Source organism: Rhinolophus hipposideros (assembly GCF_964194185.1).
Source record: "Rhinolophus hipposideros genome assembly, chromosome: 24".
Classification (NCBI taxonomy): Eukaryota; Metazoa; Chordata; class Mammalia; order Chiroptera; family Rhinolophidae; genus Rhinolophus; species Rhinolophus hipposideros.
Genome location: NC_138070.1, coordinates 20,727,956 through 20,754,716, shown reverse-complemented (window position 1 = coordinate 20,754,716; position 26,761 = coordinate 20,727,956). Strand labels below are relative to the sequence as shown.

The 26,761-nt window shown below is 39.7% G+C and overlaps 1 protein-coding gene across 3 annotated transcripts; it reads left to right on the top strand.

The window, feature by feature from the left end:
* Positions 1-1,022: 1,022 nt before the first annotated feature.
* Positions 1,023-25,081, top strand: ZNF280B (zinc finger protein 280B). Of its 3 annotated transcripts, XM_081037756.1 has the most exons (5): positions 1,023-1,139; positions 1,901-1,956; positions 2,418-2,496; positions 17,601-17,692; positions 19,322-25,081. In XM_081037756.1, the coding sequence occupies exon 5, from the start codon at positions 19,391-19,393 to the stop codon at positions 21,011-21,013; it is 1,623 nt and encodes a 540-aa protein (XP_080893882.1). In that variant the 5' UTR covers positions 1,023-1,139; positions 1,901-1,956; positions 2,418-2,496; positions 17,601-17,692; positions 19,322-19,390; the 3' UTR covers positions 21,014-25,081. The 3 variants fall into 3 exon arrangements, with proteins under 3 accessions (XP_080893882.1, XP_080893883.1, XP_080893881.1); XM_081037757.1 differs by lacking the exon at positions 2,418-2,496; XM_081037755.1 differs by lacking the exons at positions 1,023-1,139; positions 1,901-1,956; positions 2,418-2,496 and having other exon boundaries at positions 15,464-17,692.
* The last annotated feature ends 1,680 nt before the right edge of the window (positions 25,082-26,761 follow it).

Here is a 26,761-nt window from a genome sequence, read left to right as displayed (position 1 = left end):
ACTCCATTGGTTTTGTTCTCCATTCTTGTGCTAATGCCACATTTATTATAGTTTTTATATTAGCTCTGCCTCAGTTTGTGTCATGGTTAATTTTATGTGTCAACATTTGGGGTGTGTAAGGATGTTTCTACAAGAGATTAGCATTTGAGCTAGGCATTTATCTCAAAAATTTGTAAAGGACAACAGAACTTATAGAGACAAGAAAGAAATAATAGAAATAAGAGTTAAATAAATGAAATAGAGAAGAAAATGGCATTATAGATCAACAAAATCGAGTTCCCCCCCAAAAAAAAATATTACTAAAATAGACTTCTGGCAGAATTGAGCAATTACAAATAATTATGTAAAGGGCCAGATAGTAAATATTTTGGGCTTTGGGGATATGACCTCTTGCAGTTACTCAACTTTGCTGTTGTTACCAGGAAAGGGGCATGGACAACATCTACAGGTATGAGTATGTCCTGTGTCCCAATAAAACTTTATTTGTAGACACTGAAATTAGAATTTCATATAATTTTCACATGTCACAAGGTAATCTCTTTGTAATTGTTTCCAGCCATTAAAAAATGTAAAGCTCTTAGCTTGCTGCAAGCTGTACAAAAACCGGGTGGCAGGCTAGATGGGATTAGCCCCAGATGCAATTTGAAGAGAATGGGCAGCAAGATGCAGTTGCATGGTCAAGTAGTTCTTATGCACAGGGCAGGCAGCTAGTGCTTTTATGGAAAAGGGACAACACTTGAGGATTATGAGAGTCGGAATCCAGATGGGCAAGTCCGACTCTCCGGCCCTGAATCCTGACCTGCGCAACCTTGGCCATCCAAGACCCTTTCAAGGTTGCAGCCATTGCTCTGCCCACACCCATCTCAGCCTGACCCCACCCTCAGCGGTCGCCACTAGGGGCGCCAGAGCGCGCGCACGCGCCCGAGACATCGCGGCCAATCAGATCGCAGCGCCAGGAGCCCAGCAGGCCTCGCGCCCGCACCTGGCCGCCAGTCACTGGTTGCCGCCGGCGCGCGTGCGGAGGCGTCGGCAGCGCCTGGGGCCTGAGGAGACGTCGTCGCCTCAGGCTTCGCCCGGGGAGAACCTCAGGCCTGGTGCGCGGCGGCGGGCAGCCCCGGGACCGCTGTGGACTGGGACCGGTAAGGACGGGGTGTGGCCCGGCTCAAGCGTTCCCTGAGGGGAGTCAAAGGGAGGTGAAAGGGATTCTGCGGCCGCGGCTTTGCGGGTCACCACACCGCGCCCGGCCTTGCACTGCCTAGCAACCGGTCCCTGTGTCGCTGCGGGTCAGCAGCTTCTGCGGGTCCTAACACCGTGTACACATACTCCTCTCCCTAATGTCAGAAGGCGCCACTTTCAGGCAGCCTCCCCGCCCCCATCCTGGCGGGGCGCCCCATCCCCCAGGTCGGGGAAGTGGCCTGGCCTGGCTCCTCAGGCCCTCCCTTCTCGCCGCCCCGGCGGGGGTCTCCTGTGGAGATTTGCACAGTTCAATCTGAAACCGACTCTGTAACCCCAGCCTCGCCCCCGTTCTGAAAATCTGGTGCTCCAGACCCTGTAAGACCTTTAAAACATTGAAACATTCATTTATTGGTCTCTTCCCTCTACCACAGCGCCGTGTTTGTTTTTCTCCTTTACTGTTATCTCGGCCCCCTCGGCCCCAATAAACTCCTGAGAGCCGGAACCAAGGGTGATTTCAAGGCTTCTGATTTGGGCAGGGCAGATAGAATATTTTCTTTCCTGAGAGAGAGTAGATTGGAGAAACAGGTGTGGGAAGGAATTCAGCTCCTTTCTGGTGAAGAGAGGCTTGAAAAACATCCCCCTGGCAATATCAGATAGGCAATGGGGTAGGAAATATTTCTGTAATAGGTAAGTAATCTTCACCCTTTTCTCTGGTGGCCTCCAGGATGTGAGCTGCCTGGAATAGCGCAAGTTCTTCAGACGTTTCAGTGCGCACTCGAGGTAAGATGAGGGAAGTCGTGAGGACCAAGAGTGGATCTTTTTCCCTTCCGCTTTTCTCTTGTTTTTTTTTTTTGTTTTTTTTTCCAGTGCAAAAACACTACTATTTAGACACTCTTTCTTGAGTGTGTGTGACCTGCCTCTGAATGATCTATTCGGGCCGATCATTGATTAGATAATTTTGGAACCCTCTAAATTGCTTCCTTAGAAAAGGGGAGGGTGGTGGTGACATTCTTTTACCCGATCCCTTGAAAGGAAAAAAAAAAAAAAAGGTAAACGTCCTAGAGTTTTAAGCTATGTAAAACTGAATTCTTTTCCCATGTGATGAGGCTAAAATGGGCTGGTATACATACTATGAGCTTTCAGCTAATAAAGTATGAAAGGGGTTCATTCAGGGTAAACGAGTATTGGTTAAAAGGATTACATGGGATTCGTTTGTTAATTTCTATGTCCTTTTCCCTAAGGGCTTTATTTCTGTAATTGAATGTGGCTGGATAGGGGAGGCCATCTGAATTCATTTCAGGTGCACAGGCAAGTTTATAGGTAAGTTGTTGTGCATACAGTTTGGTGAGACCCATTGTATAGTTAGTTGTTTGTTGCTGTGTAACACATTATCTCAGAACTTAATAGCTTAAAATAAATGTTTATTACTGCATAGTTTCTGAAGGATCTGGAATCCGAGAATGGTTTAGCTGGGTCTCTCCTGTAGCTGTAGTCAAGCTTTTGGCAGTATCTGCAGACCTGACTTTCGTTCGGTGATCTTCGTCGAAGCTCACTGTTAGCAAGGGGCCTCGCTTCCTCACTCTGGGCCTCTCCATAAGGCTGCTCTTGTCATGGCAGCTGGCTTCCCCTGAGTGAGTGATTCAAGAGAGAGCTTGTACCCAAGATGAAGTGCAAACTATTTTTCAAAAGTTAGGTGTGCTGTATTTGCTTCAGGCCAACCCTGTGATACTGTGGGAGAGGGCTACACAGGAGTGTGACTACCAGGAGGTAAGATTCATTTGGGGCCATCTTGGAAGCTGGCTACCACACCCATTTATACACTGTTCTAACCTTTCTTCGTATGATCTCCTATGACTGTGGGTGAATTATTTGGCTCCAGGCTAAGGCCAAAACCTCTACTTGTGTACTAGATTAAGGCAGTTCTTATTTATTCAAGGATATTTCAATAAGTCTCTTTGTCCTGGATTAAGTTGTCTATTTCTCTGGATCATTCCTATTGGCAAACAGACTGTCATGTCACCTGTCATTAAAAATTCATCTTTTGATGGCACATCCCCCTTCTGCCTGTTTTATTTCATATTGGCTTGTAATTATAGGAAAATTTCTCCAGAGTTCATGTTTCCTGACCCCTGTTCTGCCATTCTCCTTTAAACCCATTCTTGTCAAGGTTACCAGTGAACTCCATAATGCTTAATTCAGTGGTCAGTTTTTATTTTTTATTTTATTTGCTCTATCGGCAGCATTTGTCAGAGTAGTTTGTTTGCTCCTCATTTGGATTACAGGATGTTTCTTTTTTGTTGATTCTATGCCCCACCCCCCATCCCCACCTCCAAGGCTGTGAGTAACTTTTTCACTCTTCATATTCTTTTCTGGTTCCTTTTCATCCCCCTGATCTCTAACCAGTGGAATGCCCTAGGGCTTAGACCTCAGATCTCTTTCCCTAGGTGATCTCATCTAGTCTTGTGTTTTAAATAGCACTACATGCTGAAGACTCCAAAATTTGTATACCTATCCCAGACCTTTCCCCGAGCTCTATGTTTATCTGTTCAGCATCACCCTTTGTATGTCAGCCTCCTCTCCTTTACATCCCAAATCCAATCCGTTGACAAATCTTGACAAATCTTTAAGATATAACTGACCCCATATTATCTGACCCCATTCTTCGTACCTCTGTTTTCCCATCCTGTCTGGTAATAATGTCGTTTGTCTGTATTATTTTAGTAGTCTCTTAACTTGTTTTCTGCTTCTAATATTACCCTGTAAAGTCTATTTCTCCACACAGCAGCCAGAGTGATTGTGTTGAATGAAAGTCAGATCATATCACTGCTCTCTTAAACTCTTCCCAGTGACCTCTCATCACACTTAGAGTAAAAACCAAAGAACTCTGAATGGCCTACATCAACCTAGCCGATCTTGGCTCTACTTCACTACAAGGAGCTCAATCTTTGATTTCATTTCCAGCTTCTCTCTCTTTCCATAGGCTTGTCTATGTTAGTCTGTTGATCATATTTTATGCTTGTTGTTGTTAAGCATGCTCCAGTCTCAAAGCCTTTGCATTTGTTGTTTCTTCTGCTGGAGTACTCTTTCCTAGATATCCATAACCACCCCATACAAAAACCTGTCTCCATACTACCTTGCCCATTTCCTGTTTTATTTTGTCTCTAGCATTTATAACCATTTGAAATTATATCTATATCTATGTATATCTATCTATATATTTTATGTATTTTATTATAAATTATGTATAACAAAATATGTCAAGGTATTATATTAGATATAACATTTTATATATATTAAAATTATTGTTTTCCAGTTATCCCTATTAGAATATCAACTCCCTGACAAAAGGTTCTTTGTTTGGATCACTGATGTATTGCCGGTACCTAGACCAGTACCTGGCACACGGTAGGCTTATCACACTTTTGAGTTTTTGGTCTTCTACTCAAATTCCTCTCACACTATCTTAATGCTCCCTCCTCTCCCTTTCTCTGTGGTTGGGAGACTTTCAAAACTGTGCAAACTCTTTTATCATTCCATTCCTATGTCATTTCTCTGTTTCTCAGTCTTTTTATGGACAGGGATGTATTCTAATTCTACTGATTCAATGTTTTATAGTTGTGGTTCACCCCAAATAGTGGACATCATAACATTTTCAAACTTGTATGTATTACCTCACATAGAACCTCTTATGATGATTTTCCCATAGATAAGTTTCTCCCTAATGTCTTCAAAAAAAAAAAAAATTCCTTCTCCCCTCATTTTTGTCTTTTTGGACCCAGGAGTTCTTATAAGGGAATGTTACCTTAGGGTCCATTTGATATGCTAAATGAAAATAATAGTGACTTTCATCTTTTGGCTTTTGAACACTTTTTGAACACTTAAGGTGGGCACGGGGTGACCTGTTAGCTCAGTTGTTTAGAGCGTGTGCTCATAACACCAAGGTCGCTGGTTCGATTCTCACATGGGCCAGTGAGCTGAGCCCTCACAACTAGATTGAAGACAACGACTTGAGCTGAGCTGCTGGCTGGATGGCTCAGTTGGTTAGAGTGTGTGCTCTTAACAACAAGGTTGTCAGTTCAGTTCCCGCATGGGATGGTGGGCTGTGCCCCACACAACTAGATTGAAAATGGCGACTGGACGTGGAGCTGAGCTGCACCCTCCACAACTACACTGAAGGACAATGATTCGACTTGGAGCTGAGAGGTCCTGGAAAAAACACACTGTTACCCAATAAAGTTAAAAAAAAAATGTGGGCACAGCTATTTTAACCTTATCCTTTGTAAGCTCCTTATACTTGTAAACTGCTTCTATACCTAGGTCCATTCCTCATTCTTTCCCTTGAATGTGTAAATTAATCAGCCACTCATTTGAATAACACCGAATACTACAATTTTGAGAGTTTAGCTTAAGCATTGGCACTGTATGCGTTATACATTTGGAAACAAACGAGGTCTTACCAGGAGTTTTTCCCTGGGAGCTTCCCGATAGCAGGGAGATACTAATTATGCAGAGATTCATTACAGAACCCATCTGGCCTGTGTGGAATATGTTCTCACCACTTTTGCAACTTCCAGATCTCTTATATTCGGTTGATTATCACCCAAACTGGGTTTTTTTTTCTTCTTCTTTTTCCCCTTCTTGCTCCTTCCCCCGCCACTCTGGTTCAAGCTGTTATTTCTCAGTCTAGTTGTATAGGACACAGCTCCCTGGTCCATGCTGGTAATATGAGCCTTGCGCTCCCCCGGCTGAGGCAGTCGGTCGCCAGTCGGCAGCTCACGGCAGCTCTCACTGACTGCCGGCCGCTCATGATGGCTGCCGGCCACTCATGGCAGCACACAGCAGCTGCTCACGCTGACTGCCGGCCACTCACGCTGGCCACTGGCCACTCCTGGCAGCACATGGTGGCCCACGGCAGGTCACGCTGACTTCTGGCTGCTTACAGCATACCCGCTCCAGGGAGAACCTTTGTTCACAATCTTAACTGTAGAGGGCGCAGCTCACTGGCCCAACCAGTGAATGTGGAATTCGAACCTGCGACCTTGGCGTTAGGAACACCTGATCCACTGGGCCGGCCCTACTGGGGTATTTTTAAGAGTGAAAAGTGGCACTGTCAATAACTACACAAGGACAGCATGTTAAACTGGGATTGTCCTGGTCAAACTAGGATATTTGGCAAGTATCCTGAGCAATGTGTCGTTAGTTAATTTTAGTTGTGCAAACATCATAGAAGATACTTAACACAAACCTAGATAGGATAGTCTACTATATACATCTAGGCTATATAGTACAGCCTATTGCTCTGTAGGGGAGGAAAAATAATTTTACCTCTACTCTTCTGGGTTCTTGGTTGAGACATCCTGTAATAAAAGACAGATTAACAGGAGAAAAACAGAAGTGTAATAACATGTATACCTCCTGTATACAGGAGAGACCCAGGAAAACTGAGTAACTTGTCTGAAGTTACTGAAGACACCACCTTAAATACGATCTTCAGCTGAAAATAAGAGAAGACCTTGAGAGTGGGATGAGTCAGTTATGGGAGGTTACCAGGAAAAGCACAGTAAACAAGCATAAGGTTGTTAAGCAGATTAAAGTACTTGTCTTCTGTATCGATGAGTTTCTAGACATAAGGTCTTCCCCCTCTTCCTGTTACAGTCAGGGAGACACCCTCATATGTGGAGATTTCCGTTACAAATGTAAATGTATTTTACAAAGGGTAACTTCTACTTGGCTTTCAGTGCTTCTCCCATGTATGCTGTTTCTTAAAATTAACCAGCCTAAGATAATCCTCATGCCAAGCAGACATATTTTGGAAAAACAGATTCTGTTTCTCTGTAGCTCTTAGACTACAAAGCTGTACAGCATGTTACTGTAGTCAATTAGAACACAGTGGTAAGTATTTGTGAAATACATTGCACTATGGCATTACTAATACAGCTGTGTATTACTAGGCAATAGGAAGTTATTAGAGCCATTATAATTTTTTGCCCCTGTCCCTGTCTCCCCCTCACCCCCAGTTTTTAAGACATTGTTTCTCAGTCTAGTTGTAGGGCGCAGTTCCCTGGCCCATGCTGGTATTATGAGCCTTGTGCTCCCCTGGGCAGTCCGTTGCTGGTCGTTGGTTGGCCGCTCACAGCAGCTCATGCCAGCTCTTGTCGGCTGTTGGCTGCTCACGATGGCTGCCAGCCACTCATGCCGACTGCTGGCCACTCATGCCCGCTGCTGGCCAGCGCAGCCACTGGCCGCTCATGGTAGCACACAGCAGCCCACAGAAGTCCATGGCAGCACACAGCAGCTCACACTGACCCCCAGCTGTTCACCGCAGCCCAACTCCAGGGAGAGCCATTGTTCACAGTCTTAGCTGTAGAGGGCGCAGCTCACTGACTGATGTGGGAATCGAACCGGCGGCCTGGCGTTAGGAGCATGGCACTCCAACTGCCTGAGCCACCGAGCCGCCATTATAATTTTATGGGACCACCGTTGGGTATGTGATCTGTGTTGACCAAAATGTTCTTATGTGGCATATGACTGTATAATTAATTTGGTGTTCCAGGTCCTTAGTATCAGAGAAATGCCTACTCCATAAAAAGATAATCCTATCCCTGGGAAGGTGTGCCTCCCACTACAAATTTATAAATTGACCCCCTGATACTAGGTTAACTCTCTTTGTTGGCTAGATTAGCCATTGTTAGTTTGCAAAAATTAATATAAGACCCGGTCTTATTTTACTATAATATAAGACCTGGTATAATATAATACACACCTCACCTCACCTCACCTTATATTAATTTTTGCTCCAAAAGATGCATTAGAGCTGATTGCCCGGCTGGGCCTTATTTTTGGGGAAACACGGTACTATAACATATTAACACAAGATTGGTGGCGTAAAACAATGAAATTTATTTCCTCTCAATTGTGGAGGCCAGAAATTTGAAATCAGTATCACTGGACATATATTAAAGTGTTGGCTGGGCTGCATTCCACCTGGAAAATCCATTTCTTGCCTCTTTCTAGCTTGTAGTCATGGATTGTGGCCATGTCACTTCAGTCTTTTCATTGCTGTGTCTTTGTGTATGTGTGAAATTTCCCTCTGCCTCTCTTAGAAAGACACTTGTGATGGCATTTAAGGCCCATTTGTGTAATCCAAGATAATCTTCTCATCTCAAAATCCTTAATCACATCGCAAAGACCCTTTTACCAAATCAGGTAACATGTACATGTTTCAGGAATTAGGGCCCGATATTTTGGTCATTTGACGTATGTTGGCTCCCCATTCCTTTTTCCCCCCATCCCATAGCAACCACTAGTTTATTTCTGTCTGTATGGATTTACCTAATTAGATATTTTATGTAAGTGGAATCGTAAACTGTGTGGCCTTTTGTGTCTGACTTTATTCACTTAGCGTGTTTACAAGGTTTATCCATGTCATACATGTGCAGTGGTGCTTTATTCATTTTTTATGGCTAAATAATAATATTCCATTGTATGGCCATACCACAATTTGTTTATCTGTTCATCAATTAATGGACATTGGGATTGTTTGCTGTGGCTGTTATGAATAATGCTGCTGTGAATATTGTGCAAGTTTTTGTGTGGACTTAATGTTTTCAGTTCTTTTTGCTATGTACCTAGGAGGGAAATTGCTGGATCATATGGTAACCCTCTACATATAATTGTTGAGGTACTGTCAACTGTTTTCCAAAGTGGCTGCACCATTTTACTGCAGTTGCACCAGCAATATATGAGGATTCCAGTTTCTCCACATCCTTCGCAACACTTGTTATTGTTCCTCTTTTGGATATAGCCAGTAGTGGGTGTGAAGTTAGTATCTGATTGTGATTTTGATTTACATTTCCTTTCTGACTAATTGTACTGAGCAGTATTTCTTGTGCTTATTGGCCATGTACGAGTATACCGTATTTCCCCCAAAATAAGACCTAGCCAGACAATCAGCTGTAATGCATCTTTTGGAGCAAAAATTACTGTAAGACCCGGTCTTATATAAGATTGGGTATTATATTATAGTAAAATAAGACCGGGTCTTATAGTAATTTTTGCTCCAAAAGATGCATGAGAGCTAATTGTCTGGCTAGGTCTTATTTTGGGGGAAACACAGTATATCTTCTTTGGAGAAATGTCTATTCACATCCTTTGCCCATTTTTTTAATGAGCTAAAAAAACAAAATTTACCATCTTAACCATTTTTAAGTGTTAGGTGTATTCACATGTTTTGATCTCTAGAACTTTTTCATGTTGCAAAATTGAAACTCTATACCCGTTAAACAACAAATGCCCCCTTTATCTCTCTCCCTAGATTCTGGTATCTACCATTCTACCTTTTGTTTCTTTTCTGTTGCTTTGACTACTTTAAATGCTTCATATAAGTGGAATCACATAATATTTGTCTTCTTTGTGGCTGGCTTATTTCATTTACCACTGCTCTCAAGGATTATGTATGTTGCAGCATGTGACAGGATTTCGTTTTTTATGGCAGAATAATATTCATTGTGTTTTTATACATTCACATTTTTAAAAATTCATTTATCAGTTGATGGGACATTTGGGTTGTTTCTACCGCCTGGTTATTTTGAATAGTGCTTCTGTGAACATGGGTGTGCCAATAACTCTTCGAGATTTTGCTTTCATTTCTTTTGGATATATATCCAGAAGTGGGATTGCTGGATCATATGGTAGTTCTGTTTTTAATTTTGGAGGGAACTTCTACACTGTTTTCCATAGCAGTTGCAGCATTTTATAATCCAACCTCAGTGCATAAGGATTCCAGTTTCTCCACATCTTTGCCAACAGTTGTTATTTTCTGTTTTGTTTTTTTTGCTTGTTTTGTTTTGATAGTAGCCATACTAATGGATGTGAGGTGATACGTAGTTTTGATTCACATTTCTCTGACATTTAGTATATTGAACATCTTTTCACATACTTAACCATTTGTATGTTGTCTTTGGAGAAATATCTATTCAAGTCTTTTGCCCATTTTTAATTGAGTTGTCTTTATATATTCTGGATACAAGTCCCTTATCACATATATGGTTTACAAATACATTCTCCTATTCTGTGGGTTGTCTTTTTACTTTCATGATGGTGTTCGTGAAGGACGAACATTTTTAATTTGATGGTGTCCTGTTTATTTTTTATTTTGTCTTTTATTCTTTTGATGTCTTGTTTAAAAAACCATTTATTCCTATATATATATATATATATATTTTAAGAGTAAAGTAGTCTTAGCTCTTATATTTAGTTCTATGATCCTTTTTGAGTTACTTTTTGTATATGGTGTGTAGCAGGGGTCCATCCTCATTTATTTGCATGTTTTTCCAGCACCATTTATTGAAAAGACTTATCTGTTCCCCACTGAATTATTTTGGTAATCTTGCAGAAAATCAGTTGATTGTTAATGTATGGGTTTATTTCTGGACTCTGAATTCTATTCCATTGATCCTTTGTTATATTCTTAATGCCAAAACCACACTCTTGATTACTATCACTTTGTGGTAAGTTTTGAAATCAGGAAGTTTTGAAATCTAATACTCGTTTTGTGGATTCCTCAGGATTTTTCTATATAAAAAAAATCATGTCATCTCCAATACAGTTTTACTTCTTCCTTTCCAGTCTGAGAGCTTTTTTACTTGCCTGATTGTCCTGGTTATAGAATATCCAAAATATTATTGAATCAAAATGGTAGAAGTGGACAATCCTTGTCTTTTTCCTGATCTTAGGAGGAAAGCTTACAGTCTTCCACTGTTAAGTATAATGGTAGTTATAGGTCTTTAACAGACGCCCTTTGTCTAATTGAAAAAGTTCCCTCCTGTTCCTCATTGTTGAGGGTTTTTTTGTTGTTGTTTTTTTCCATCATGAAAGGGTGCTAGATTTTGTAAATACTTTTTCTGCAGGCAAATGTGGTTCTTTGTCCTTTATTAAAATGGTATCGAGTTGGTTGATTTTTATATAATGAACCAACTTTGCATATCTTACATAAATCCCACTTGGTCTTGGTCTGTTATCCTTTTTATATGATGTTGGATTTTGTTTGCTAATATTTTCTTGAGGACTTTTGCCTCTATGTCAGGAGGTACTGACTGATCTACAATTTTCTTTTCTGTGTGTATATGTGAGTGTGTGTGTGTGTGTGTGTGTGTGTGTGTGTGTGTGTGTGATTTATTTGTCTGATTTTTGTATCAGAATGACTCTGGTCTCAGAATGAGCTGGGAAGTTTTCTCCTAATTTTTGGAAGAGTTGATAAAGGACTGGTGTTAACATTTGTTTAGTTATTTTGATAGAATTTGCCAGGATAGCCATCTGATCTTGGGTTTCTGTTTTGGACAGTTTTTGATACTAACTAAATCTCTTTTGCTTGTTTTTTTTTTTCTTGACTCATTTTGGTAGTTTGTGTCTATGAATTTGTTCATTTCATCTAGGTCATCTATTTATTGGACTAGAATGGTTTATATTGTGCCTATTCCCTTTAAAATTTTTAAAAAATTTGGTGTGGTTGGTAGCAATATTCATATAGATAGACAGATATAGATATAGATATTGGGGAACAGTGTGTTTTTCCAGGACCCATCAGCTCCAAGTCAAGTCTTTGTTTTTAATCTAGTTGTGGAGGGCACAGCTCACAATAGTCCATGTGGGAATCGAACGGGCAACCTTGTTGTTAAGAGCACTGCGCTCTAACCAAGTGAGCTAACCTGCTGCCCCCACCTCTTTATTTTTTAAAAATAATGTAGTGAGATGAAATTTACATAGCATAAAATCAATCAATCATTGTAAATTGAACAATTCAGTGGCATTTAGAGTATTCATGATGTACATCTGTTGCCTCTATCTCGTTCCAAAACATCTCCATCATTCCAAAGTGAAACTTTTATCTATTAAGTGGTTTCTCTCTTTCCCCTCTCCCATCCTTGGACAACTACCAGTTTGTCTTTAGAGTCTATGGATTTATCTATTCTGTATATTTCCTACACATTAAATCATACAATATGTGACCTTTTTTGGTCTGGCTTCTTTCACTTTGTGTGTTTTCAGGATTTATCTAGGCTGTAGCATGCATCAATACTTCGTTCCTTTTATGGTTGAGTAATATTCCATTGTATGTATATAACACAATTTGTTTTATCCATTCATCCAAAATGAACATTTGTGTTATTTCCACTTTTAGGTTATTGTGAATAGTGCTGCTATAAACGTGCACGTACATTACATATACGTAGTGTTTTCAGTTCTTTCGAGTATATACTTGGAAGTGGACTTGTGGGGTCATATGATATTCTAAGTTTAACTTTTTGAGGAGTTGCCAAACTGTTTCCACAAAAATCCTCTGATTTTTGGAAGCCTTTGGCTAATTTCCAGGATCTGAAAAACTTGATTTTAATGATTTTTACTCTTTGCTTTTATGAAGGAGTGAATTTTTGTGATTTATTCACCATTTCTTTTGAACTCACCATGTTGCTGGCATTTAACGAATTGACAATGGCATGTTTTCTTCAGTCGTCTTTTTTTCGGTCCTCCACTGCTCCTCTTTAAATGGTTCACCACTCACTTGATATTTCCAAATGCTTTTCAAACTCTTAGTGAAAGAACTTGCCTCTGAACTAACAGGCCACTTTTTAGGTGAACTGTCACTCTGCTCATATCTCCTTTGTGTGATACCTTCTCAGATGCTGCTCTTGGGAGGAAAGGAAGGAAAAGGGAAAATAGCTGAATTTCTCCCTAGCCTGGGAGAAGATCCCATGTAGGACTAACCGTACTACTATGAGAAAAGTCTTCCCCAAACTATTGGTCTCCATGATGAAATCTGGTCATGGTCGATGTTGTCTTCTCAGGATTATGGGGCATTTGTACACTTTGTACACTTTTGTACATTTGTACACTTCAGTGGCTTTCAGAGTTGAATAAAATTTGGCTACTTCTCAGGTTTGAACATTGCCTACCCATTCTTTCAGCCTGCTTTCCTTTGTTGAATTTATTTCTAACTCCTTATTTATTTATTTATTTATTTATTTATTTATTTATTTATTTAAAATATTTTATTGGGGAAGGGGAACAGGACTTTATTGGGGAACAGTGTGTACTTCCAGGACTTTTTTTCAAGTCAAGTTGTTGTTCTTTCAGTCTTCGTTGTGGAGGGTGCAGCTCAGCTCCAGGTCCAGTTGCCATTGCTAGTTGCAGGAGGCGCAGCCCACCATCCCTTGTGAGACTCGAGGAGTTGAACCGGTAACCTTGTGATTGAGAGTCCACTGGCCCATGTGGGAATCGAACCGGCAGCCTTCGGAGTTAGGAGCAGGGAGCTCTAACCGCCTGAGCCACCGGGCCAGCCCTCTTAACTCCTTTTAGATAATCATTTTTATTTAATGAATATATGAGTTCTTATCGTGTGTCAGGACTGTTTCAGGCACTTGGGAGAAATCAGTGAACAAAACTGAAGAAAATAAAAACTTAAAAAGCAAAATAAAACTTATCCAATGGAAGTAACTGACAGTTTGATGGAGGAAGAAAGATAGTAAATATAATAAATACATACATTCTCTGGTTAAGTGGCAGGTGATGTTATGAAATCAGGAAAATTATAATAGAGCTGGGTCATGGGATTGAATGTTGGGTAGATAGGAGTGTGGTAATTTTAGATAGGGTGGGCAGAGTAAGTCTCATGGAGAGGTAAGTTTGGACATGGACTTGAAGGAGATAGAAAGGTTAACTGTGGGGATATCTGGAGATGAGTTTCAGGCAGAAATTCTGAAAGGAATGTTTAAGAAGCAGCAAGGAAGCCACTGTGGCTGGATTAGAGTGAATGAATGTTAGAATAGTGGGAGAAGAGGTCAGAGAGGTAAAGAGTGAAAATGTTTGGGGAGGATCTGTAAATCCTTGACTTTTCTCTCAGTCCGTTCTTTGGAAATAGTAATGCCTTTTGACAAAGAAAAACCTTGGTTTAATATTTGTTCCCATCCTAGACTCCTAGGCTAGATTAGATAATATTTTTACACTCCTCTACCATCCTGAGTTTATGGGAAAAAAATTGTCAAAAAGTATTTATGAAAAAATTATCTTTGTTTTACTTATTGCCTTAGAAAGGAATGCAAATGTTTGCTGCAGTTTTAAGGACCTTGTGAAGCTCCCATTTTCCCCAAGGATCTGTGTTTAATGGGTATTAAATTCTAAGGCAGCAAATGTGTGGAGTTAATGGAGGAGAGGGGAGGAGAGGAAAAGTGGCAGGGAAGGGACACAAATGCTCAAGGTAGGGAGAGAAAAGGGGGTTTGGAGCAGGAATTTGGAGGAGCAGTAGTAGTGGGGGTGAAAAGAATCAGTGGCAATGGAAGATGGTGAGGATAGGTACCAGAGGAGTCCTGGTGTCCTAATCTCAGGAAGTTACTCAAGAAAGACTGAGACCTGAAAAAAAAGCTGGTGTGTGGCTATAACAAAGACCCACTAAAAGGGCCATTGTTTAAATGCTTAGGAATAATCTTGGAGGTGGGTCATCAGCCACTGACCTGTAAGCTGTCTTTGGAATGAAACCTCATTGCCTCCTGCCACAGCCCTTGGCAACTTCCATAGTGGAGGGTATGAAGTGATATTTGTTGACTGACCCCTTAGATCTAGTGTAGGTCTTTGCAGTTCCAACCTCCCAACCTCGATATCTCACGATTCTGGTAAATTGTAGAAAATAGGGACACTAGAGAAGTGGTTAAGAAAATTCCCATACTTTTAATTTATGCTTGTTCTAAATTAACTCATTAATTTATTTGCTTTATGTCTGATTCTTTCTCTACTGTTAACTTTTCATCTTGAATTATTGGTTGAATGAAAAGTTAATTAGTATAGATAATAGCTAGAAATCCAACCAAGATCAGTTGAGGGAAAGTCCAGCAATATTAGTGGAACTCAGTTTATTTCGTTTTTTCTTTTTTTAAAACTAAAGAAATTTGTCATTTTTGAGGCTGGAAAGTCCAAAATCTAAGTGTTTGTTGATTTGGTTCCCCAGCAAGGGTTCTTTTCCTGGCTTTCAGACAGCCACTTTTTTCCTGTGTCCTCACGTGGGGGGTGGGATAAAGAGGAAGCAAGCTGTCCTTATCTCTTCTTTTAAGGTCACTAATCCCATCACGAGGGCCCTACCCTCATGACCTTATCTAAACCTAATTGCCTCCTAGAGGTCCCATCTCCAAATACCATCACATCTGGGGTTAGGGCTTCAACACATAGATTTTGCGGGGTGGAGGTCTTGGGGGGGGGGTGAAAGGGAGGGAGTGGGGACACAATTAAGTCCATAGCATAACCTAAAATGTATTCTCTAGAATTGGAGGAATCATTTAATATTTAGAAGTAAAAGAGCAATGTAGTGGTGTGTTAAGATTCATCTGGTGGTGACGTACTGTTTAATTTGACGGACAGAGAGAACAGAACGATTTGGAGCCTATTACAGATGAACAAACATGAAGTAATCAGTGGACTTAAACCTAGAAATTGGGGGGAGGTGCCTTAATAGGAATGGAAATGAAATGTAGTTAGTGACAAATGCTCTAAAAAGTTATTTATAATCACTTATAAAGAGTTTGTGATTAATTTGATGGGAGCTGAGGGAGGTTTGAACAGGTTTTATAAAGTAGGAGAGTAAAAATGAATGCACTGAGGCTCTTTGATCCTTAGAAATTAAGTAGTTAACAGCACCATCATCAGAAATGGACATGCATTAAGTTAGAGTTCTACTGGAAAGAACATAGAACTAAAATTTAGGAATCATGCATTTTAGTGCTAGGTCTGTTTCTAAACCCTACATACAATTTTAGGTAAATCATAAAATTTTCTAGGCTTTCGAAGTCCATCCTCATATAATTTTGATGCTCACATTACTTGGCAAATTGTTTTGATTTTTATGATATCAGGAAGAATGTTAATGATCTTGATTTAGAATTAGTTTTCTAGAGAGGATATTTGAGTGTATATGTAAAATTACCTAGAAAGTAGTTACTAGAAATTTAGAAGTGATCCTGAGAAGAAGGTTAGATTAGGGAAGAAGTTCACCCATAGAACATTTTTTGATGCCACAGCTAGGGGATTGCTACTAGCATTAATGGGTAGAGGCCAGGAATGCTGCTAAATGTCCTACATACACCCGACAGTCCCCACAACAAAGAATTATCTGGTACATTTTGTCAATGGTGCTTTGGTTGAGAAACACTGAACTATGTGGCATCATCCTGGAGTTAGATGATTGAAGCTGTATATAGACAGACCAGAGCCATTTTTGTTGACTCTAAAGAGCAGTGTTTTCAGATCTGCCTCATGGTTTTTTGCATTGCATATCTCCTAATTATCTATATGATTGTAGTTTTAAAGTTATAAATCACTCTGACACATTAGATTGTAAGCTTCATGCGTTCACCACTTTTCTTTTTTTTCTTTATGCATTCAGCACGTTCAGTGCTTGGTGGTGTTGGACCAGTGTTGGGAAAGCAAAATATAGTTGTGGAATAGTGGGGAAAATAATAGTTTTTATTATGCTTAATATTGTATTTCTTTTTATACTCACTTCCAAGTCGATACACATGTTTTCAGGTTTAGATATCTATATGTTTCAAAATTATATACCGATAAGCTAATTAAATTAATGAGAGGTACATGGCACACAGTAGATGCCAGTTTAATTTTTTAAAAAATTTTATTGGGGAATATTGGGGAACAGTGTTTTTCCAGGACCCATCAACTCCATGTCAAGTCGTTGTTTTCAGTCTAGTTTGGGGGGCAGGGATGCAGCTCAGCTCCAAGTCAAGTCATTGTTTTCAATCTAGTTGTGGAAGGCGCAGCTCTCTACCCATGTGGGAATCGAACCAGCGACCTTGGTGTTATGAGCACTGCACTCTAACTACTGAGCAAATCATCTGCCCCAGTTTAATTTTTAATAGATTGGATTTTGCTGGTGTGAAGGATCCATAGTAGGCTACAATGAATTCTGACATTGTTTCCAGAAGTTGGTGAGTTATGAACTGTGATTTAATGTGCCTACATTTGCTAGCCTAAAACCAGTGTTTTTCATACCATTATAAGTGTACCCATTGTTGAGTCATAATTGAATTTGTGGGTCATGGTCAATTTAGGAAAAGTGAAATAGAAAATATTAGAATAAGCATCCCATGTAGTAAAGGTGATTATTATTTATATGTATTTGTGTAGTGGGACACCAGTTCCTTTTTTTTTTTTTTTTTTTAAACTATAGATTGTAGTGAAAAATGTTTGTAACAAGCTAACAGCTTTAAATCCTTTCCTGGCCTATAGAATTTCTGTGTGGACAGGGTTCTCGGAGTAAATTCGTGGAAAACAGAATTAATGAAGCACAATCTGCCCTACTAATGAAAGTTCTGAATGGTGAGAGTTACTATTCATTAATTCATTTAACAAATTCTGTATGTTTTGAGCTTCCTGTGCTGGAAATACAGCAGTCAACAAAAGACAATCTCTGCCCTTTGGAGTTTGCGTTTTGCTGGATAGACAATAGAAAAGAATCAAGGTAAGTAAAGTTTATAGTACCTTAGATGGTTATAAAGGTTTGAAGGTGAAAGTAGGGAAGAGAGATCAGGAATATGAGTTAGAAGTTGGTTTGAGTATTTGAAAACCTCTCTGAGAAGACTTGGAACAGAGTCCTGAAGGTGGTGAGGAGCCAGCCATGCAGGTATCTGATGATGAGCTTTCATATTACAGGAACAGCAAATACGAGGGCCCTAAGCAAGGTAAAGTGTGTAGTCTGTTTAAGAAATAGCAAGGAGGTTAGTGTGGCTAGAGCGAAGTGGATGGGGAGAGGAGGAGGAGATAACTGCAGAGTGGTATGCAGGGTTGGAAGTATGTGTGGCCTCCTGGGCATAGAAGGACTTGGCTCTTTACTGAGGGAAACAAAGTTGTTACAGCGTTTTGAGTGGACCAGTGACATAATCTGATTTATTTTAACAGAATCACTTTGCTTGCTATGTGGAGAAGAGACTGAGGTGGGGTGAGGGAGGAAGTACTGTTGGACTTAAGTTCAGTGGGAAAGTCAGGACTGGAGGAAGGAATTTAGGAAACATCAGTGAATGGATTATAATTAGGGCCTTGAGTTGGGAAGAGATCATCAAGTGAGTTCATTCCCAATTTGTTAAGCATGTGCTAAGCACTTGACATTGAATTATACTGTGTGTTGATATTTGTAGGTAGTCTTAGTCTGTTCTTTGAATTTGACACTTTTCTCTGTTAATATTTATGAAATTAGTATGTATGAATTAATTGAGATATGTACATTTAATATAAATATTCTTCGAATTCTACTACATAACAAACTGCCATTGAATAGTTGGTGATTTTTAAAAAGAGCTGTTATCTTAAATCTAAGAAATAAGAATTTTCGCCTTTACTATATAGAAACACATTTAAAAATGATAAACTTTTCAAAAAAGATATAGCAGCTGTGTGGCCGGCTCCAGCTTAATCTCTGACTCCAAAGCCCATGTTTCTAAATACTGCAATGATGGGACCGTTGTTAAAAAACAACAAAAAAAAACAGTAAAAACCTTGTCCTCTACATATGATTTCACCTAGTGATTTTTTTCTTTTTCTTTTTTAATTAAATTTATTGGGGTGACAATTGTTAGTAAATTTACATAGATTTCAGGTGTACAATTCTGTATTACATCATCTATAAATCCCATTGTGTGTTCACCACCCAGAGTCAGTTCTCCTTCCATCACCATATATTTGATCCCCCTTACCCTCATCACCCACCCCCCACCCCCTTACCCTCTGGTAACCACTAAATTATTGTCTGTGTCTATGAGTTTTTCTTTCTCATTTGTTTGTCTTGTTCTTTTGTTGTTTTTGGTTTATATACCACATATCAGTGAAATCATAGGGTCCTCTGCTTTTTCTGTCTGACTTATTTCACTTCTTTTTTTTTTAATAGAAAAGATTATAAATAGCAAAGGACAAAGCTATGATTCTAGAGTCATGTAGACTTGTAATGATAGTTTTAAGTTGTCATGTAGCTTCTTTGAGTCTCAGTGTCCTTATCTGTAAAATAGGATGTTTATAACTGCCTTAAAATTTGGAGAGAATTAAATGAGATAGCACATTTTGTTCTGTACTTACTGATGTGTAATGTGTTTGTATTTAGGTGGCACTTGATATAAAGGAAGCACTGAGACTTGAGGCCACACCCTTCAAGAATAAAGAAAAAAAGAAAATGGAACCATGTGAGGAAGAACAAGAGCCAGAACCACAGAAGAGCAAAGAAAAAACCAAACAAGTAGATGAAAAAGATGCTGAGCTGATCTTTGTTGGGGTGGAACATGTAAATGTAGATGCTGAGCTGATCTTTGTTGGGGTGACTTCAAAATCAAAACCAGTCGTTTCAAACATTTTGAACAGAGTCACCCCGGGTTCATATTTAAGAAGAAAACAGTATGGTCACCTCAGAAAAGATACTGCTCACAAATTGCAGTCCATCAGTCATGTGACCTCTACTTCAGAAGCAGTAACTGTCATTCCAGTTTCTGAATCTGAATCAAGATCAGCAGATAGTCCTATTATTATTGAGCCTTTGTCTAAACCTGATTATAAAAGTAATTCACCACAAGTTGTGCCTAATAGCTCTTCTGAGTTACGTTCTCCTTTGATTACATTCACAAGTTCATTGCAGCATTCAGTAGGAACAGCACTTTCTGTAGGAAGTATGAATAAAAGTCCTTGCACATCAAAGCGACTTTCTGCTTCAGAAGTAAACAGCGTAAATTCCAAAAGGCCTAAACTCAGTGATGAAATCCCAGGGGGACATTCTTCACCATCATCCCCTCCAGGTATCTTGCATACAATAACTACTCAGCCAAGAACACCCTCAAGTAGTGTTTATACCTCATTAAGTCCTGTTCAGAATGGAGCACCATTTCCAATAGCCTTTCCAAAGGACAGTGTCCATTTCAAGCCTATAAATCTTGTAAGGGAAAATAGACTGACAGAAGTAGACTTTTCGAGTCTCGCAAGTCAAAACAAGACTGTTGATCCCAAAAAAGGAAATCTGGTTGTGTTACTTCATGACTTTTACTACGGACAGCATAGAGGAGATGGGCAGCCAGAACAGAAGACTCACACAGCCTTTAAATGCCTCAGCTGCTTGAAAGTTCTAAAAAATGTTAAGTTTATGAACCACATGAAGCACCATTTGGAACTTGAGAAACAGAAGGGTGACAACTGGGACCACACCACCTGCCAGCACTGCCACCGGCAGTTTCCCACTCCATTGCAGCTGCAATGTCACATTGAAAGTGTACACACTTCCGAGGAGCCCTCTGCTGTCTGTAAAATTTGTGAATTGTCATTTGAAACAGATCAGGTTCTCTTACAGCATATGAAGGACAATCATAAGGCTGGGGAAATGCCATATGTGTGCCAGGTTTGCAACTACAGATCGTCTGCCTTTGCTGATGTGGAAACACATTTCAGAGCATGCCATGGAAACACAAAGAATTTGCTTTGTCTGTTTTGTCTCAAAATTTTCAAAACTGCAGCACCCTACGAGTGTCATTATAGAGGACACTGGGAAAAGAGTGTTCACCAGTGTTCCAAATGCCGGCTGCAGTTTTTAACTTTCAAGGAGAAAATGGAGCACAAGACCAGATGTCATCAAATGTTTAAGAAACCTAAGCAACTAGAAGGATTGCCTCCTGAAACAAAAGTTGTTATTCAGGTATCACTGGGACCGCCTCAACCAGGGTCAGCCGAAGTAGCATCCATTACTGTGAGCACATCTGATTCTGAACCATCAGCAGACCCCAAGCCTAAAAGTAGAATTTCAAAAAAACCCCGTTAATTCTACTTTTAGTAAATCTAACACAAGAATTTCAGTCAAATTAAAAAACCCCATAAAAAGTACAAACCACACAATTAATAGCTTAAAAAATAGTGAAACCAATGTATCATTTACGAGTTTTTTAAAAGTTAATTGTTCTGAATTTTGAGATGTTATTTAAAAATGTATTACCTGGTTTCATGTAACTATCTGGCTTAACACATGAAAGGTGCTGTGTGTGTGCATATGTCTGTAAAAAAAAAGTTGGAAACCTATTATTATTTTGTTGTTTATTCATGTTACTCATAGGTGTAAAAGCTCTTCTTTTTGTGTATAGAATCTAGAATTTTTTAACTACTTAATTTTATTTTCTACTTTTTCCATGCCTTGAAGATTTCAATATTAACTCTAGTCAAACTGGAGTAGCTTTACTATGGCATGGTCCTGTTTGCTGCTGAACTCCCTGAAGTGCCTCTATTGTGCTGGTCTACAGTGACCTGGCTCTGAAAGCCTGAGTGTGGGGAAGTTGAGAGAGACTCTGTGGCATGAATGGGACCAGAAAGTGAGGTTAGTCAGTGGAGAGCAGTGGCTCTTTATCCCAGTTGAGAGACACACATTCCCTTCAGTCTTGAAGCCAAGGCTGAAGGGACACTGTGTCAGAGCGTCTTTACCTAGTCCAAGAACATCCAAGGAAGCCAAACCGTTACTGGAAAATGCCTACGTTCGGTGAGGGGCTCCTTGTAGCCATCACACGACCACAGTGTGTCATTGTCTTTAGCTTGAGAAGCAGAAATAGTTAATAGAATGGGGCCTGGTGCCAATGGGCCTCCTGTTGAGTGGTCCACAGGGGAATTTGATTTGTTCCCTCCCCTCACCTTTCTGGCTTGTCTTTAGTCAGAAGGAACTAGCCCTGTTCTGGGAAGCCACGGCAGTAAAGAAGCTTCCCATGTTCTGTTCTGGGAAGCCATGGCAGTAAAGAAGCAAAGTTTCCCAAGGAAAAGAAACTCGGACGTTCTTAGTGTGAACTGTAGTGGTTCCATAGTTTTAACTGAAAAGGGCCAACAAATTATATCTGTCCAGTTCATGGACTGAGTTAAATTTAGTTCTCTAAGTGTTACGCTGGAATGAGGGTTGTCCAAGAACAGTAGATACAGTGGATAAAAATAAGCCCAGGGTGACTAAAGCCCCTTATAGGGCTTTTCCTTATATTTTTCTGTGTACATGTATCTTACCCTAATTGAATATGTGAAGTTTGCAATTTTGTATCTTGCCTTGGACATTGAATGTGTTATAGTTAACAGTTGTTATTCTTGTGTGTATGTAATTTCCTATTTTATAAAATTAATACTGTTTGGGTCTTACTTGACACACTCTAATGTGCAAGAAATGTCCCTTTTATTTTAATAAGTATTAGGTCTTAGAGTTATGGTCCTTCATCTAATCTGTCCACCTATCTAATATGTGTCTATGATGGGGGAACCCTTTCCCCTTGCCACCTCTAAGGGCTCTTTCACAGAACTGTGGAGTACCCTCTGAGTATTACTGGTTTCTGAACATGAGCAGCCTTGGCTGCTTCTGTGGGTTTCCAGGATTGAGTCTCCCTCGGAATGTTCTGGTGCCATCCCTCCTTCTTCCATTCCCGACCCAGGTACCTAGCAGCCTCTGTGCACCACTCAAGGACTCTGGGATCCTGGCTATAGACGTAAGCCAGGAGAAATCTCTCCTTTCCTCACTTGCTTTCCCCTATCCTTAAAGGCACCTTGTCTCTCCCTACTCCTTTGTTTCTTCCTCAATCTAGTTAAATTCCTTAAGCTTTCACAAAAAGCTGGGAAGTGATAATCTTCAGGGGCTTAGCATCCCTCTTTGAATTGGAGAGGAAGGACTACAGATAAAAGTAGTTGTGAGTATGTTTTAGATAATTTCCTCAGTGTAGATTCTGCTGTATTTGTTTGCTCAATGTGTTTGATTGATTGATTTGCACTTGGAACATTTTACTAGGCCTTTTCAGTTAGTTTGCTTGGGCCAAGGCACTTTGCTAAAATTTCAGCCTGAACTCCTTTCTTTAGTTGTAGAAATACGTGTGTGTGTGTGTGTGTGTGTGTGTGTGTGTGTGTGTATTTCACTTGTTCTGATCTCAGGTGGAAATGTCTATGTATAAATAGATCTTCAGACTTTTGCTTACTTATCGCCCTTATTCTGTTTCTGTGGTAAAAATATGAAACGTTTTACTTCTATGTTTTTGTGGTTGCTTAGTTTGATCAGCACTGTTACTGTTGCCTGATGTTTCACTAAAATATGCTCGTCCGGAGTACAGATTTTTATTTATTGCCATCATTCTAGTGATATGGCCCCCGCCTACCTCCTCTCTTTCATTCTTTGCCATGCTACTACTCTACCATTTTCCCCACTCATGCACTGTTTTTAACACACTGGCCTTGCTTTTCCTTAAGCAAATCGCATTTCTTCCTGATCCAAAGACTTTGCAACTGCTGTTCTCTGTCTTAGAATGCTCTTCCCCTAGACCTGCATGGCTTGCTACCTCAGTTGACACTTCCTTTGGTTCATTGAGCTTCACCAATGTTCTTAAAAATGACACTTGACAATGAAACCTAACTTCCCTTTCTCTTCCTCCTTAAAGGCACTTTATGTATTCTCCCCTCTCCTTTCTTCCTTTTCTAATCTAGTTACATTTTCTAGGTTTTCACAAAAAGATGGAAAGAGATAATCACCAAGGACTTTGCTTCTCTCTTAGAATTGAGCTAGCTTGTGTCCATTTCTGTGCCTGCAACCAAAACAAAATTAATATAGTGAGTTGAGTTCCTTCAGGGGCTTTCTCTGTTTTGCTATTGATACCTCTATATTTTTTAAAGGCAATGTCACTTTGTTTTGTTTACAGATAATATTGAATATCTGTCAAGATTACTATTTTGTTATTACCCTTTGTGAATTTCCCTATTTTACTTATTTGTTCAGATAAAATTTATTATTTTATTAATGTTGCCAAAAATTGTAAGTAGGATAGCAATTAATAGTAATAAAATGTGTGTTTGTTTTGAAAAAATGTTTTTGTTATTTGTCTTTTCACCAACATCATGGCATATTTTTAGTTTTATGAAAAATGTTTTTTAGTACCACCATTGTAAACTATTTTTTGCCTTTCTTCCAGTTGTGTTTATTTCTAATCTTACTGCATTGGCCAGAAGTTCTAAATGTTAATATGAAAATGGGCTTTCCTGTTCTTAGCTTTAATGAGAAATGCTTTACCATCAATGGTAATGAGTATATTGCATAATGAATTTCTATCTTTAGAATATTAAAAGAAAATTGTTATTTAGTTTTATTGGCTAGTTTACAACAATTATTGAGAAAATCATTTACTTTTTCTATACTAACCCAAGGTTTTTCTTGGCCTGGATTCACAACTTTTCTATTAGAAACCTTCCTTTCCTGAAGCAAAAATAGTTCCACTTAGAGTTGAGTATTATCCTCTCTATTCAGAATCTTATTCCCTTTGTCATTTCTAATATTGAAATGTGTTACCTCTTGCCCTCATTAGATTTGCCACAATTTTGTTACTGGAGTCTGGGTTCTTCTTGCCAGTGCAGTGAAGAATCAAAGGTCAGCAAGCTGATTAATATGCAAGCAGGGTTTATTAGTGATGCATTCTCAGGGAAGAGAATGGGCCTAGCCCAGGTGGGGGGAGGGGAGTGAGAGGAAAGAGGGGGGCTGCCAGAGAGAAGATAGAGAGACCTTGTCTTGAGGACTTATAGTTTCCTGGGTAGGGTGAGGGAGTTACATATTGATTTGGTGGGAAAAGTGGTGCATGCTCTTCTATGGGAGGGTGTGACTTCCTAAAATGGGTGGAGGTCTGTTGACTCAGATCCTTATCTTGCTCCAGACTACCTCTTGTCACCTGTTGTAAAAATAGATACCATGGCTGGAGGCAGTTAATCAAAGCTAGTTATGAGCTTTTTCCTGTAGGTACTGGAGACCCTCTCCCACCCCTCCTCCAACACATTTTCTAACTTCTACCTAACGGTTTCATCAGTGTTTTTGGTTTACTTATTCCAAGAAGCAACCCTTGATTTATTATCCCAACTAGGTTTGTTTTTGTTAGTCTAATTTTGTCTTGATTCATTGTATACCTACTACTTTATTTAGGATTGATGGCCTTTTATTTTAAAAGCTATTTTTTTCTGTATTAAAGGGTTTATGACTGCCTGCTTTTGTTTAAAGTTTTGTCTGAATCCCAAGTTTTAATTCTCGATACTTTTTTTGGTAAATTAATTCCAAAGATTTAAAAATTCACAGGCTGAATGTCTCAATCTTAATTTGTAGTTTTATTGAGAATTAAGTTTTCCTAGGAGCTTTGAGGGTGTGTGTGTGTATTGACATGCCTATTTATATACACATCCTTTTCAAATTACTACATGAGTTATTGAAAAAAGGATATTTTTTGTTTCCATGGTAAAATTATGCAATGTTTTAATCTAGAAATCTATCCCCCCAAAATGAATATAGTATACAAGATAAATTTGAGAGTCCCAGTAACAAAATTTAGAAATGTTAAAGAATGTTTTTCTTCACACTTGTTAAAGATGGTATGGAAAACTTTATTCAAGGGGGGCGGACTACAACAATGGGGTTTTGTAGTATGGGGGAGAGATTGAATTTAACTCTGACTCCAGCAAGGGCAAAGTGGGGATTTGTAGCCAAGGAACAGGGTGTGCGTGTCAGTGGATGGGAAATTACTGAAAGGAAACATCAGGAGTAAAGTAGATTCTGGCTAAACCAACTTGACACGATCATGGCTGAAGCCAGGCCAGGGTGAAGATACAAACAAAACAAAACAAAAACATCATCTCACACTGTTTCTGAGAGCTGGGAATCTAGGAGCAACTTGGCTGGGTTGTTCTGGATCAGGGTTTTGTGAGGTTGCAGTCATCTGAAGGCTTGACGGGCTGAGGATTTGCTTCCAAGATGGCTCACTCACATGACTAATGAGAGAAAACGAGTTCCTTGCTGGCTGTTGGGAGAAAGCCTCAGTTCTGCCATCTGGGCCTCTCTGCTGTGTTACCTGAGTGTTCTCAAGACATGACTACTGTGTTTCCCCGAAAATGAGACCTAGCCGGACCATCAGCTCTAATGCGTCCTTTGGAGCAAATATTAATATAAGACCAGTCTTATTTTACTGTAATATAAGACCGGGTCTAACGTAATATAAGATCGGGTCTTATATCAATTTTTGCTCCAAAGGACGCATTAGAGCTGATGTTTCAGCTAGGTCTTGTTTTCGGGGAAACACGGTAGCTGGCTTTTAGAACGAGTGATCCAAGAGAGTGAGCAAGTAATCTGCAAAGCCTGTAAATATGACCTAGAAGTTTCACTGTGTCATTTCCATGATAGTCTATTCATTGGGGGAGGGTAATTAATTAATCTCCACCTTTGATTGAAGGTGACTCATTAGGTACATTTTCTTTCAGTTGATTAGGTGTATTTTCTACTTTTCATGTAATTGCAGGTGATACTGTTACTAAACTTTCTGCCACTAATTAATTCAGTTTTTTTGTTTTTTAATTTTTATTGGGGAACAGTGTGTTTTTCCAGGAGCCATCAGCTCCAAGTCAAGTCGTCATTTTCAATCTAGTGGAGGGCGGGACACAGCTCACTGGCCCATGTGGGGATCCCACCAGCAACCTTGGTGTTATAAGCACTGCGCTCTAACCACCTGAGCCAACCAGCCGCCCCCTCAATTTTCTAATAACGTGT

Bases quoted from the DNA above. Each gene is read 5' to 3' on its own strand.
- ZNF280B (XM_081037757.1), top strand. From the start codon at position 19,391: ATGGAACCATGTGAGGAAGAACAAGAGCCAGAACCACAGAAGAGCAAA.